Source organism: Crocuta crocuta, unplaced genomic scaffold, assembly GCF_008692635.1.
Source record: "Crocuta crocuta isolate KB4526 unplaced genomic scaffold, BGI_CrCroc_1.0 scaffold733, whole genome shotgun sequence".
NCBI lineage: Eukaryota > Metazoa > Chordata > Mammalia > Carnivora > Hyaenidae > Crocuta > Crocuta crocuta.
In genome coordinates, this window is record NW_027530993.1 from 219,090 (window position 1) to 234,876 (window position 15,787).

The following is a 15,787-nucleotide window of genomic DNA, read 5'->3' on the forward strand; positions in this document are numbered from 1 at the left end:
CTTCAGAAGAGCCAACAGAATGGAAAGGCAACTTACAGAATGGGAGAGAATATTTGAAAATCTTATTAGATGAGGGGTTACCATTCAACATTTATAAAGAACTCTGACAACTCAACAGAAAGCATAGTCAATCTGATTAAAAAGTGAACAAAGGAACTAAATAGAGATTTTCCCAAAGAAGGTATAAAAATAGCTAACTAGGAATTGAAAAGATGCTCAAGATCAGCAATCATCAGGGAAATACAGATCGAAACTGCAATGAGATACCCCTCACACCTGTCAGAATGGCTGTCATTGAGAAGACAGATAATGAGTATTAATAAGGTTGTGGACAAAAGGGAACCCTCATGCACAGTTGGTGGGAATGCAAACTGGTGCAGCCACTCTGGAAAATGGTATAGAGGTTCCTCAAAAAATTACAGTTAGAGCTCTTGTATGATCCAGCAATTACATTTTTGGGTATATAGTCAAAGGAAATGGAAACAGGTTATCAAAGAGGTAACCCCATGTTTAATTTCAGCATTATTCACAATAACCACAATATAGAAGCAGCTTTAGTGTCCATGTCCCTTATGGGTGGAATCTAAAACAAACTTAAAAAAAATAACTAGAGTGAAATGGTGGTTTACCAGGAGCCGGTAGAAATGGGAGAGAGAATGTTTCAGAATATATAGTTGCTTTTAGTAGATAAATAGGTCCTGGAGATCTAATACACAGTACAGGGTCTATAGACAACAAAACTATTATAAACCTTAAAATTGCTAAGACACTAGGTCCTAATTGTTCCTACCACTAGAAGGAATGACGAGTATGTGATGTGACTGAGGTGTTCGCTAATGTTGTAGTGGCGATTGTATTGCAGTATAGAAGTATAAAATCAGCTTACACAGTGTTCTGTCAATTACCTCTCCATAAAAAAAAGTAGAAAATAAGTGTTGGTGAGGATGTGGAGAAGTTAGAACACTTGCGCACTGAATGTAAAATGATGCAGCCACTATGGAAAACAGTATGGTGTTTCTTGAAAAAATTAAGAATAAAATTACCATGGGGCACTTGGGGGCACAAAGTTGGCTAAGCATCCAACTTGGGCTCAGGTCATGATCTCACAGCTCATGAGTTCGAGCCCCGCATTGGGCTCTGTGCTGACAGCTCAGGGACTGGAGCCTGGAGCCTGCTTCAGATTCTGTGTCTCCCTCTCTCTCTGCCCCTTCCATGCCTGTGCGCTCTCTCTCTCTCTCTTTTTCTCTCTCTCTCTCTCTCTCTCTCTCTCTCTCAAAAATAAATAAACATTAAAAATTTAAAGAATAAAATTACCATAAGATCTAGCAATGGCTCTTAGAAGAACTCAGGCAGTAACTCAAACAGATATCTGTACGCCCATATTTGTATCAGCTTTATTCACAGTGCCCTAGAGGTAGAAGCAACCTAAGTGTCTGATGGATGAATGGATAAACAGTGTGGTATTAAGATTCTGGGTCTCCCTCTCTCCTTGCCCGTCTCCTGCTTGTGCTCTGTCTCTGTCTCTCAAAAATAAACAACATTAAAAAAACAAAAAAACAAAACCCACAAAAGAACGATTGTTGTGTGATTCCACTTAGCTGACGTAACTACAGTAGTCAGATTCACCAGGAGAGAAGGTAAGAGTGGTGGATGTAGGGGAAAGGGGGAGATGAGGTTTCCGGAGGATAGAGTGTCAATTCCACCCGATGCAGAGAGCTGTGGAGATTAACTGCCTAGCACTGCTGAGCTGCATGCTTGAAAATGGTCAGGGTGGTAAATTTTATATGAGGTATATTTTACCATAATTGAACATTAAAATATAAAAAGTTTTTGAGCAAAAANGAAAAAATTAAGAATAAAATTACCATGGGGCACTTGGGGGCACAAAGTTGGCTAAGCATCCAACTTGGGCTCAGGTCATGATCTCACAGTTCATGAGTTCGAGCCCCGCATTGGGCTCTGTGCTGACAGCTCAGGGACTGGAGCCTGGAGCCTGCTTCGGATTCTGTGTCTCCCTCTCTCTCTGCCCCTTCCATGCCTGTGTGCTCTCTCTCTCTCTCTTTCTCTCTCTCTCTCTCTCTCTCTCTCTCTCTCTCAAAAATAAATAAACATTAAAAATTTAAAGAATAAAATTACCATAAGATCTAGCAATGGCTCTTAGAAGAACTCAGGCAGTAACTCAAACAGATATCTGTACGCCCATATTTGTATCAGCTTTATTCACAGTGCCCTAGAGGTAGAAGCAACCTAAGTGTCTGATGGATGAATGGATAAACAGTGTGGTATTAAGATTCTGGGTCTCCCTCTCTCCTTGCCCGTCTCCTGCTTGTGCTCTGTCTCTGTCTCTCAAAAATAAACAACATTAAAAAAACAAAAAAACAAAACCCACAAAAGAACGATTGTTGTGTGATTCCACTTAGCTGACGTAACTACAGTAGTCAGATTCACCAGGAGAGAAGGTAAGAGTGGTGGATGTAGGGGAAAGGGGGAGATGAGGTTTCCGGAGGATAGAGTGTCAATTCCACCCGATGCAGAGAGCTGTGGAGATTAACTGCCTAGCACTGCTGAGCTGCATGCTTGAAAATGGTCAGGGTGGTAAATTTTATATGAGGTATATTTTACCATAATTGAACATTAAAATATAAAAAGTTTTTGAGCAAAAAGGAAAAAATTCAGGGGTGCGTCCTGTGAGTACCTGGTGAGGCAGTGACGGAGGCCAGGAGAGTGAGGTTGGCTGTGGGAAAGGAAGGAGCTGGGCATTCACAGGAGCCCCTCTTCAGAGGTCTCAGTGTGGAGTGAACCTCACATTCTCTGTTTTTCTTTTCTTTGACCTCAGACTTGACATTAGGAGGTGTCCTTTTATTTCCTGTTGATGATAAAGAGTCAAGAGACAAAGGGCAAGATTTGGTAAGTAAAAAAAAATCCCACTTCTTTTATGAGAACGAAATTTTGGCTCACATCACCTCCTCCTGAACCCTCTGCTGTCCCCGCTGGCCTCTCTGTCCCGGTATTGGTGTGTAAGGGCTGACATAACACAGTCCCGCCAATAGGTGGTTTAGAAAACAGAAATTAAGTTCTTTACAAATCTGGAGACTACCAGCAGGCCTGATTGCTTCTGAGGCCTTCTTGGCTTAGGGGCGGCCACCTTCCATGGCCTCACGTGGGCTTTCCTCTCTGCCCATGTGTCCTGGTGTCTCAGCATGTGTCCAGATCCCCTGTGAACACAGCAGTCGGGCTGGATTAGGTCTCCCCTCAAGGCCTCACTCTACCTTACGTGCTTCCTTAGAGGCCCTGTCTCCACGTGCAATCACATCTAAAGTACTGAGGATTAGGGCTTCAGTTCAGCCCATAAGCAGCAGGTGGGCCTCCTACTCCACCGCACCCGCTCCGTCCCCTCTCGCTTCCATCCCTCGAAGCCCCTGGACACTGGTCCTCTAACGTGCTTGTTTCCTACCCTCACCTTAGGTGGGCTCCTTCTAAGGCTGTCAACTCATACTGTCTCTTTATCCTCAGTGCACGCAGTACCAGCTCCTAGGAAATGCTCAGGAAACTTCCTGAATAAGAAAACATGACTGAAACCTCTGAGCATTTCATCGTTTATCGTGTGGAAAATGGTGTAAGAGCCTGTGTTTGGTAGCCACCATAGCAGAGGGGAGCTGAGGCCTATTTTCTCAGCCTATAGTAAAATTCTCCTTCGGCATCTTAAGCATCTCCTGCTTGTCAGCCCTTTAGAATTCCCGTAAGATGTTTCATTTCCTGATCATTCTCTCAAGGGCCTGAATTCATACTCAGATTTAGAGCCAAATCTTACTGACTTAGAAAAAAATTTAGAAGCTGGGCTGAAAGAGGTGTATTTTCTTGAGGTCGGTCGCCCACATGGCTGACAACCGAGTGGCTTCTGCGCGTTCAGTCATTCATTTAGTCCTTTCTAAACTGAGGAATGTGAACAACGCAGTGGTGATGCATAAATGCTCAGGATCCAGTGACTCAGGAGAAGTGTTCACAGCCGGTTCCAATGGAGCAGCAGCGATGTTGGTCCCCAGCACTCCCTGGGCCCTCTCTCCAGGCCCTCCCTTAGGTCAGGACAGGGTGGGGACGATGTGGACAGACAGAGAATGGGGTGGAGCAGATTCGAGCATCTGCAGACACAGGGACCTATAAAGTCCTTTCTGCTCCTAAGACTCTGAAAAATTCTCTTTACCACTGAGAACATTTAGGGAGGACAGCATGTTTTGGAATCTGGTTTTAACATACCTTTTAAAAGAAGAAATGCTTGTGTAGTAAGTCACCACAAAATAAAACAGTTCCAATGGAGGATGAAGTCATGAATCTGGTAGGCCGTGGTTGTCCAGCAGAACCTCCGAGGGAGACAGAGACAAAGCCTGTCGGGGATGCTCCCTCCCCAGGCAGGTCACGGAGCTGGCAGTGCAGCTGTCTTGTGTCAGGTCAACCATTTGATGGCTCTTCCTCCTAGTTGGCCCTGATTGTGGCTCAGCACCGTGATCGCTCCAATGTCCTGTCTGGCATTAAAATGGCAGCCCTAGAAGAAGGCCTGAAGAAGATATATTTAGCAGCAAAGAAAAAGAACGGTAAGCTTTTCATCTGTGCTCAAAAGTAGATGAATTTCTGTTTCCAGGCATGTGATAGGATTTTTAAATGAAGTGAGAAATGTCAAGACCTCGTTCAATACCCATGGTAAAGGTTAAGCCCCCATATAGGAGACTACCACATCATCTTGTATTTGAATAGCCTCCTTTCCTTTCCAGATCACTTTTGTATCCGTTAGCCCTGTGGACCATCTCCCTCCACTGGGTGCTTGTATCAAGATTTTGCAGATGAGGAAGCAGAGGACCAGAGATGTAGAGATCTGGTCAGATAGGCTGCTGTTTAGCCTAGCTCTTGGAGAGCCATACACAGTCCACACTAGCAGACCGTTCTCTGCCAGAAGTTGGGATGAAGTTTTATTTCCAAACCTAGTGTGTCTCAGAGTTTACTGAAATGATTGCCTTTTTAAGGAATCTGTTTATTTTTTATCTCCAACATTGATCACATTCTGTTTCCATTGTACTTATTTCCAGGGCCCATAGCTCTTTGCATTCAATAGATTTCATTTTTCCTATTACAGTCCCTCCCCAGAATATCTTTGACATTGTACTTGTAAGCTTTATGTGGGAAACCCCACCATTATGCACATTTTGTCCATTGGAAACCACAAAGTGACTGAGAGTATAGTTTTCTCTTCTTGTGTATTGTGTATTTTATACTGATTCAAATTTTGACGAATGAAGACATCATAATCTTATTTTTTTCTTTTTAACAGCAAGTGTTCATCTTCCACGCCTTGGACATGCCACGAAAGGTTTTAACTGGTACGGTACCGAGCGGCTTATTCGGAAACACCTGGCCACAAAAGGCATCCCAACCTACATGTATCCTTTCGTGATCTTACTAGTGTGTTCTCTCAGCTGAGAGAAAAGGTCTTGCGTTTTCCCAGTATCACTATTTAATCCAAGGCCAAGCCTTCTTCTGCCACGTTATGACTCTGCCCCTCACCAACGAGACAAAACTAAAGCACTTTGTAACTTTGTATGTATCCAAGGAGGTAAATACCTTCCTGGGTGCCAGCCGCTAGATCAAAAGGTCTATGAGGGGGGAATTCATTGAATACTTGCCATTTGATAATACTGAATCTTCTCATATCAGTGCTCTAGAGGTCCTTCAGGCCTGTAGACTAAGGCCTAGTTTTAAGAACTGCACTCTGATCACTAAAATAACAGTTAACCAAGCAAACAAATGAGTGCACTGTTTTCACTTTTGAACCTATTCAGTGTATCCTTAGGGCACAGTGTGGAACTCTTTTTGACCATTAGAGTATCTTCTTCTGATGATCTGCTTGCAGATCAGTTAGCATTGTTTGAGTCCGAAAATCTCTAGAAGCTGGCTTGACCCCTAAGTGTTATAATCATACAGAAACTCCATCTTTTTCCTTATTGAAAATTCACTCAGTGTTATTTTTCAAGACACTTAAGTCACTATAAAAACTTAGCAGACTCTTGGGGCGCCTGGGTGGCTTAGTCGGTTAAGCGTCCGACTTTCGCTTGGGTCATGATCTCGCGGTTCGTGGGTTCGAGCCCCGCGTCGGGCTCTGTGCTGACTGCCAGCTCAGAGCCTGGAGCCTGTTTCAGTCTGTGACTCCCTCTCTCTCTGACCCTCCCCTGCTCGCGCTGTCTCTCTCTCTCTCTCTCTCCTAGAAATAAATAAAACATTTAAAAAAAAAAACTTAGCAGAAAGGTCATGTTTTATATGCTTGTGTAACTCAGGCAATATCAAGAGTTGTAATAACCAGATCACAACGGCAGTAATAAGTACTAACAGTATTGGAAGAATTTATGATACGGTGAGAGGGGATTAAGGCATGCTACTTATAAAGTGATTGTTTTAATAATTATTAACTAGAGAATTCGTAGTTTTAATAAAGTTGATTTTAAAGTGATAAAATGTATCTTCCTTGATGATCCTTCTCAGATACTACTTTCCTAGAAGCAAGGCTGCTGTTTTTCATTCCCAGCCCTCTTCTTCCTCAGGACAGCTGGTGCCTTAACAGGGAGCCAGCGTCAGATCCAGTGTTTAGCAAGCAGTTGGGAAGATCTTTGTCCAGAGCTACTGATTTGGAGTATTTCAAAAAGGAGTCCAGACCTCATGGATCCCTGAGATACTGTGTTCTCTGATTTCCCATTTTGTTCTCCAGGATGTTACTCTGACGTGGTACCTGTAATACAGGGATGCACAACTTAATCTGGAAAGTTCCCTGGCAGTTTGTCAGGGCTCCAGTTTGCATAGCTATTTGCATAATAAATTCTCTGTCTCTGATCATTTCATTGCTTGCTTTCTCCTCAGTCTAGCTTTCCTCCCCTCCAACAGACTACTTTCTTCACAGAGGGCTAGGCCATGTGGATTAAGGAGAAATGAAAAGCAATAGAACAGACTGGACAGGGAGAAGGAAGTACCTTCAGCCAATTTATGCTTCCAGAAGACAAGACTATAAGGGGCAGACATGTGAGAAGTGAGATTCCTGATGTAGACGCGTGGAGCCCCTCCGCCCTTCTCCACTGCTCAGTATGAAGATTAAGGAGACAAAACATTGGCCCCAGAGGCCTGTCAGTTGTGACTTCAGAGGCTCACCTTTCCACTTCCCACCAGGTCGGGTTCAGCGAAAGCAAAGAATTGCGAAAACGGCACAAAGCTAGCACAGAATGGACCTCGGTAGCCGGGGGGGGNGGGGGAGGGGGGGGTTGCTGAGAACCCCGGGGAAGGAGTCTTGCCGGAGGCACTAGGTAAGCTGTGGCTTTTTACGTTCTCGTGCAGGAAATCTTGGTCTTGGCTGACTGTGCTCAGCAAGCCTGGCCTCTGCTTTTAGGACCTCCGTGCCCGAGTCCCGCAGAGACCTATCCAGAAGCCTCAGCCCTGGGCCGTTGATTCAGGGAACCCCGGCTGGTAGGGCATCGGAGCCAGGACCATGACCTTCTAAGGAAGATGGTGCCTTTAGCACCTGGGTTGTGCTGTTCTGTCTGCCTCCCGGGCCCCTTCACCCTTCGACAGCTTCATGTCTGTGTTAAAGACCGATTAGATCCTAAATTCACGATTCTTTCATTTTTTTTTTCTTCTCCTAAAACTTCTTCATTTTTACTGCCTCTTAAGTTCTACTCTTACTGCTAGGCTTCAACACATAGGTTATTATAGTAACTTGAACCTCTTGACTGGCATCTTAAGTCTCTCCTATACCCAGACATAGAGCTGGAACTCTTTAAAGGGGAAATCGTGACCCCTTACAAGGCACAGGTAAGCTGTCGTGCCTTCCACAGCGGCCTCGGTGCAACCGGCAGACATTAGCACGTGTAGAGAAAACCCCATTCACAGAAGCTGTGTGCCCTCCTGACTCTCCTGATGGGAGCGCCTGGGCCAGCTCTGAATGTTCCTGAACATCTGAGGGAGGCGTTTGGGCAGGGAACTCCCTGTCAAAGAGACCACAGCTGACCTTTTGGGGACACACATCCTGCGGGGAGAGGTGCTTCATGTCCACCCTGCACTCTGTCCCCCATGCTGCAGGCGCTGGGCCATGCACTTCTGTCTCACCAGGAGTTGGGCGCAACCACACGTAAGGTTAGAAAACTCACACACTACGTTATCCCTGAACTAGGGGCCCACCTGTGAGTGGTCGCCCCTGCTTTGTCCACCCCAGCAATTCAGCGTCCTCCCTGCCTCCCTGCATCTCCGCACACCCTTTCTACCCTTTATAATCCCTTCCCTCTTCCCCAGAGGCGCTCATTCTCTAGGAAAGAGAAAAGCTAGCTGCTCCGTTCATCCCAAGGGTTTTGTTCTCTTTCTTCCACATCTTAGGTGGTGTCTGTCCCGAGCAGATGGGCCCCGATGTGGGCTGACCATCCGGTGGAAGCTGGTGCGGGAGGTGAATTCACCCGAGGCGGAACAAAGGAGACTGAAGTTCACTGAATACACCACAAGGGGGCAGCTGGCAGGAGAGCGAAAGAGGCTGTGGTAGAAGGCTGTGAGGGGGCTGTTTCTTTGTGTNCCTCCTGTATGTGAAAACATATGGTATCTGTTCTGTTGCTGACTTATTTCGCTCAGCATATATTACCCAAGGGATACAGGAGTGCTGATACATAGGGGCACATGTACCCCAATGTTCATAGCAGCACTCTCAACAATAGCCAAAACATGGAAAGAGCCTCGGTGTCCATCATCTGACAAATGGATCAAGAAGATGTGGTTTATCTATACAATGGAATACTACATGGCAATGAGAAAGAATGAAATCTGGCCATCTGTAGCAACATGGATGGAGCTTAAGGGTGTTATGCAGAGGGGGGCTGTTTTTAAAGAGGGAATGCGAGAAGGTAAGGGGATGTGTGGAATTTTCCCTTTTTGAGTAACTGCCTGGTTGTAAGTAGCCCATTGCTCGGTTACAGCCCGTGGATATTTTGAGGTGGGTCACCTGATGGGCGTGTCCATATTCAGCCAAGTGGCCGCTATTCTGCATTCCACTGCTCAGCTTTGATGCCATCTAGCCTGCTCCTCTGAGGACGCTAAGACAGGGCTATGAGGACAATACCAGATTTTATTCACTGATGAGCTTTTGTCAAATTTTGTACCTGCAACATAAGTATAAAAATCCTGCTTTTTGAGATACCAAGGATCTTAAGTCTACTGAATTTTTCCATATATACAACCTGATATTGTCTTGATTTTTCATAAGTTGTCCTTTACTTTTTTTAAATAAGCCTAGGACTTGTTTGATTTTTTGGCCATCAATCTAGAGTATATTATTAAGTTGATTAACTTTCATAAAGTGTAACTTGAAACAGCTGTTTTATAGCCCCAGACCAACCCTAGGCCAGAGGGGTTTTCTTTGCTGTCTGCTAACTGCAGTATGAACGATAGCACTGCTTCCCTTCCACCATAATGTAACCTTCCCAGGACATCCTGCAGTTTCTCACTTGCGGTTTTGCTCATCATTCTGGTTCCTCTCCCTGGACTGTCTTACTCCTTTAATCCCCATCCCTTATCCACCTCTCCACTGTCCCCTATCATTTCTGGTTTTCTTTAAGAATCCAGAAAAAGGCATTTCCTATAGTGGTACAAAAATGCAATCTCTGTGTGTTTGAACTGCTGATAATTGTGCTTACAGCACTTTGTTGTACCTCATACTGTATTCATTGATCATTCGCCTTTGCCAAAATACTAAGGTCTTTAAGAAAGAGTATTTCGCATATCACACAAAGCAATTAGTAGGCACTTAAATACATTTGTTGAATTGAAATGGTATTGGGATAACTGGCTGGCAATTTGGGGAAAGTATCAGACTTGCCCATGTATTATAAACTCCAGATGGCGTAAGTATTTAAATATAAAACTCGAGAAGACAGAGACTTGTCATTTTTTTGGGATCTGACTAGCAGCTGCCCTTTGAAGCTTCTCAAAACTTCTCACTGAAATATCAGTGGTATTAAGGTGAAGACTCACAACCACACTTTAAATAGACAACCAAGTAACCAAATGCCACACTATGAGAGGAAATGACACTAGTTATAAGGCAAAGTAGAACTGAGATTTCATTTTAGGAAGCAAAGATGGCTTAAACACCAAAGGCCTTCATCAACCAGAAAATAGGCAGCCATTCCCCTGCCCGAGTTCTACTCTGAAGGTGGCCCACGTCTGCTCCCAGCCTTTTGTTAACAAGAGTTCAGCCAGCCTCCAGCTCTGCTATCCACTGTTGCTTCTACTTTTCAGTGTTATTCTACCAATTACTTCTTTGCTTTTATATTCAACTTCTTTTAAATTAAAAACTTTCTATTAACAAAAACAAAACCAAACAAAACTTTGTATTAACAAAAAACAAGGTCAAGTCTCTCCCCTTTAAAAAGAACTCCATGGGGCGCCTAGGTGCTCAGTCGGTTAAGCCTCGGTTAAGCCTCGTCTTTGGCTCAGATCATGATCTCATGGTCAACGGGTTTGGGGAGGCTCTGCTGCCCTCCACCCCCCAATCCCTTGCTGACAGCTCAGAGCCTGGAGCCTGCTTCAGATTCTGTGTCTCCCTCTCTCTGGCCCTCCCCTGCTCATGCTCTGTCTCTGTCTCTCAAAAATAAATAAACGTTAAAAAATGAAATAACTCCATGGGGCACCCGAGTGACTCAGTTAAGCGACCTACTTTATTCAGCTCAGGTCATGATTTCACGATTTGTGGGTTCGAACCCCGCATCAGGTTCTGTGCTGACAGCTCAGTGCCTGGAACCTGTTTCGGATTCTCTCTCCCTCTCTGCCCTTTTCCCACCCATACTCTGTCTCTCTGTGTCTCAAAAATAAATAAAAAGAGAAACTTAAAAAGAACTCCATTCTTCATTCCCTCCCCTATCACAGACCTCAAGAGTTGTCCATAATCACTTGTCATTTCTTCACTCCCCCCTCTTTAACCCATATCATCCTGCCCTTCTGCACTGTGTTAGAATGCCAACGAACTCCAACTTACTAAATCCAGAGAACAATCTATTCTCACCTTGACCTGTTAGCCAACCTTAACACTACTGACTTCTTCCCACTTGAAAATCTTTTGAGTTGGCTTCTGTGACAAAATACTCTCCTATGACAAAATAATCTCCAGGAGTTATATTTTATCATCTTTGCACAGCTTTCCTACCACTCTTTTTTTAAACTAATATATTATTTTCTAGGGCTGCCATAACAAAACCACAGTCTGAGTGGCTGTTCAACAGCAGAAATTAATTTTCTCTTAGTTTTGGAGGCCTCAAGTACAAAACCCAGTATCAGCAGATTCTGTGTCTCCTGAGGCCTCTCTCCTTGGTTTGCAGATGGCTGCCTCCTTGTCCTCGCATGGTCTTTCCTCTGTGTGCACATCTTTCTGGTGTTTTCTGTATGTCCAAATTTCTTACAAGAACACCAGCCACATTGGATTAGGCCTTACTCTACAGGCCTTATTTTGACTTTAAAGCCTCTTTAAAGGCACACTATCTGCAAACACAGTCACAATCCAAGGAACCGGGGCTTAGGGCTTCAGATACACATTTTGGAGAACAATTCAACCAGTAACACCCAGCCATTAACTTGGGAGTTCATGAAGGCTCATTTCTAGGTCCTCCTCTGTTCTGAACTCTCAGGGTTATTCATCCATTTATAAATGTGTGAGTCTTCATAGCTAGCTCAGCAGTCTCCTCTGAACTCTAAGCTATTTGACAATGTCTTCTGAATATTTCAAAGGGATCATAAATTTATACACCCCAAATTGAGGTAACTCAGTCTTTTCCTGTTTTCCCAAATTAAGTATATCCATTTAGTTATGCAAGCCCACTGTGTAAGAGTTATCTTTCATACATTTCTCATCTCCCTTAAATTCAATCTATAATAAAAAATCTAGCAATTTAACTTACTAAGTATCTCTTGAATTCATCCATTTTTCTCCATCTCCATTATGTCTTAGTGTCGGCCGTCATTATGATCTCACCAGGACAGCTGCACGCCCTTCTAACTCTGTTCTCATATTGCCTCTCACGCCCTTCCAATCTGATTGCCAAACTGCAGCCAGAGTAGCCTTCTCAAAATAAAGTCAGATCCTGTCATCACTGAGCTTGAAACCTTCAATGGCTTCTCATTTTGCTAAAGTAAAAACCAAAATCTTTAGTATGACTAATTTTCTGCATCCACCGACTGCATATTCTAAACAACTTGGAGAGAGAACATTCTGGTTCCTGCCAAAATGTCAAATTAGCATGGGCTCTTTTCTCCAAAACCAACCATAGAGGAACTAAAAATGGAAGCATGGAATCTAAAAAAAAGTCTGAAAAATCCCAGGGTGGATGGAAAGTGTTTTGAACTGGTATCTAGGAACAGTGGGGGCTAGTGTGGCTCTGGGAGGCCGTTCAAAAAGAGCTGCTCCAATCATACCACCACGAACCTACCCTGACTTTCCCTGGATCCATTGTTGTCTGCCACCTCCCTACAGAAGTTCAAGACCAGAGCCCAGATATCCACAAGGGTAAAATCAGGGTAGGTCAAAACCCACTGGGGCCAATAGGTTGAGAATGAACAGCCTCAAACATCTACTCCTCTACCCTTTCCCTTCAAATCCCAGAGCTGGTAGATAACAGTCAATGGAGTTCCCCTCCCCCCAATGTTGGTTTTTTTCCATTTGAGTGTTCAAAGATGAAACTCAGATCAAGGAACTGCTAGATAAGAGTAACCAACCAAAAAAAAAAAAAAAAAAAAAAGCATGACAGTGAATTTGTGGTGCCTGACTCTCCCTGCCGTGGGACTCCTTCCCATTCTCTGTTCTAAAGCTCACAGGGCTGAAGATCAGAATGTCTGGACTAGACTTGGACATCTACGCTTCTCCAGTGTACATTAACTCAGTAGTCAAATATTCCTAGGGTGATATAGCTTATAACAAGACCTGAGGATTAAATTGTCCCAATAGAAAACGTTAACATAAAATACTAGAACAGAAAAACTAATTTACAATATGTGAAAAAACTGTATTGAAAGACTTAAGGACACTAACAGCAGTATGAAATTACAATGGAAATATTAGGCATGAAAAACAGATTTAAAAAATAACCTCAAAAGATGGGATAAAGAGTGGAATAGATCTTTCAGAAGAATGAAATTAGATTTAAAAATTAGAGGTGCCTGTGTGGCTCAGTCGGTTAGGCAACTGATTCTATTTCAACTCAGGTTAATCTCACAATTGTGAGACTGAGCCCCTGGCTTGATTTTCTCCCTCTTTCCTCTCCCACTTTCACTCTCTTCTGTCTCTCAAATAAACTTTTAAAAGAATTAAAAATTAAACAATTAGATTCAAGACCTCCTAAAAGGAAGTTGAAGAATAAAGAAATAGGAAAGATAAAACTATATTATATATACACATATGTATGTGTGTATGACAGATTTCTCATAATTAAATTGAACTATTTGGAATTGATACTGTTCAAAGAATAACAAAAAAGCAGTAAGAATGGACACCTTAGATAAGAACTCCCCACAGCTAAGTACATTATGGTATTTCAAAAGCCTTAAAATTTACATCAAAAAAAGTGGGGTTTTGTTTTGTTTTGTTTTGTTTTGTTTTGTTTTAGAGAGTGGTGGGGAGGAGTAGAGGGAGAGAGAATCTTAAGCAGACTCCATGCTTAGTATGGACCCCAATGCCACAACCCTGATAACATGATCTGAGTTGAAATCAAGAGTCAGACCCTCAGTCAACTGAACCACCCAGGTGCCCCTAAAAATTATTTTAAAAACACTTGGTGCCTGAGCAGCTCAATCAGGTAAGCATCTGGTTCTTGATTCCAGCTCAGATCATGATCTCATGGTTTGTGAGGTCGGTCAAGCCCTGCATCAGACTCAATGCTGACAGGGTGGGGCCTGTTTGGGATTCTCCCTCTCTGCTCCACCCCTGCTGCTCTCTTGCGTGCTCTCTCTCAAATAAGTTTAAAAACATTTTTGGTAGAATTATTCAAATAAAAGGAATAAAACCAGCAGAGGCTGCTTTGGACAATGTACTACCTTGTTAAGATGTTTCCCTCATTCCACTTGAAAGACTTAATATGTCCAAGGATTTTTTTATTATTCATATATATTTGAATGACTTGGGATAGATATGAAATCCATTTCAAATTTTTTTTTTAGTACTTTAAAAACAGTACCTCATTTTATTTTTGTATATGCTGTTGGAGATGAGAATTAGAGGGTATGGTGGGGATAAAACCGAAAAGTGGTCTCTATTTAGAGGGAAGATATAAGTACCAATTAAACAACTCTGCTCCAAAAAAACCCCAAAAAAACAAAACAAAACCAAAAAAACAAAAAACCTGACACAGATTGACATAAAAAAATAAACTAGTATAAGCAAATCAGTATGTAGTTAGTCAGTAAATGCAAATAGAGTAAAATTGCCAATTAAGAAACTAAGCTTCTCCGTGACAACATCTTTCTAGATATGTCTCCTGAGCCAAGGAAAATAAAAACAAAAATTAACTATTAGGATTTCATCAAAATAAAAACTTGCACAGCAAAGGAAACAACCAACAAAACTAAAAGATAATCTATTGAATGGGAGAAAATATTTGCAAATGACATATCCCATAAAGGATTAGTATCTAAAGTATGTTAAAAACTGTGTACAACTCAACACCAAAAAACCAAATAATACAATTTAAAAGAAGGGCAGAAGACATGTACAGACATTTCTCCAAAGACCTACAGAAAAAACTTCGAATAAACTCAGTAAAGTTGCAGAATATAAAATCAATACGCAAAAATCATCTGTTTCTATACACTTATAAGGAACGATCAGAAAGAGATAAGAAAACCATTCCATTTAAAATTGCATTAAAAAATACCTAGAAGTTAAAAAAATACTAGCAGTAAATTTAACCAAAGACACCTGTACACTGAAAACTATAGGATAGTGATTAAGAAAACAAAAACAACCAAAAAGACACCTGAAGATGATACAAATAAATGGTCATTTTCTGTGTTCATGGATTGGAAGAATGAATCATTTACAATGTCCATAATAATCAAAGCAATCTACACTTGATTCAATTCAATCACTATCAAAATTCCAATGGCATTTTTCACAGAAACAGAACAAACCATTTTGGTTTTGGTTATAGTAACCAAAACAGTATGACATTGGCATAAAAACTGACATGTAGATCAAAGCAACTGACGAGAAAGCCCAGAAATAAACCCATACATATATAGCCAATTTACAACAAAGGAGCCAAGAATATACAATGACCACAAGTCAGTCTCTTCAGTAAATGGCTTTGGGAAAACTGGACATTCACATACAAAAGGATGAAATTGGATCCCTGGTTATCATACACTAAAATCAACTCAACTGGATTAAAGACTGAATGTGAGGCCTGAAAGCATAAAACTCGTAGAAGAAAACATGTTTGGTAGGCTCTTTGACATTAATCTGAGCAATGATATTTTGGATTTGACACCAAAAGTAAAGGCAACCAAAGCAAAAATAAGTAAGTGGAATTATAGCAAATTAAAAAGCTCCACATTATGGAAACCATCAACAAAATGAAAGAAAATCTACGGGGTTGGAGGGAAATTTTTGCAAATCACTTACCTTATAAGGGGTTAATATCTAAAAAGTATTAAAAGCACATAAAATTCAATAGCAACAAAATCTGAACTTGATTTAAAAATACAGATTATCTGAATAGACATTTTTTCCAAAGATGAC

General features: G+C 42.1%; 1 protein-coding gene across 1 annotated transcript in view; it reads left to right on the forward strand.

Annotated features, from left to right (window-relative positions):
* Positions 1–6,873, forward strand: part of CHD1L (chromodomain helicase DNA binding protein 1 like) — a 58,642-nt gene extending 51,769 nt beyond the window's left edge. The window contains exons 20-23 of the mRNA XM_077770515.1: positions 2,837–2,907; positions 4,475–4,589; positions 5,321–5,429; positions 6,526–6,873. Coding sequence (XP_077626641.1) covers positions 2,837–2,907; positions 4,475–4,589; positions 5,321–5,429; positions 6,526–6,601 — 371 coding nt within the window. The 3' untranslated portion in view covers positions 6,602–6,873. The remainder of the gene's footprint in view (positions 1–2,836; positions 2,908–4,474; positions 4,590–5,320; positions 5,430–6,525) is intronic.
* Positions 6,874–15,787: the final 8,914 nt, after the last annotated feature.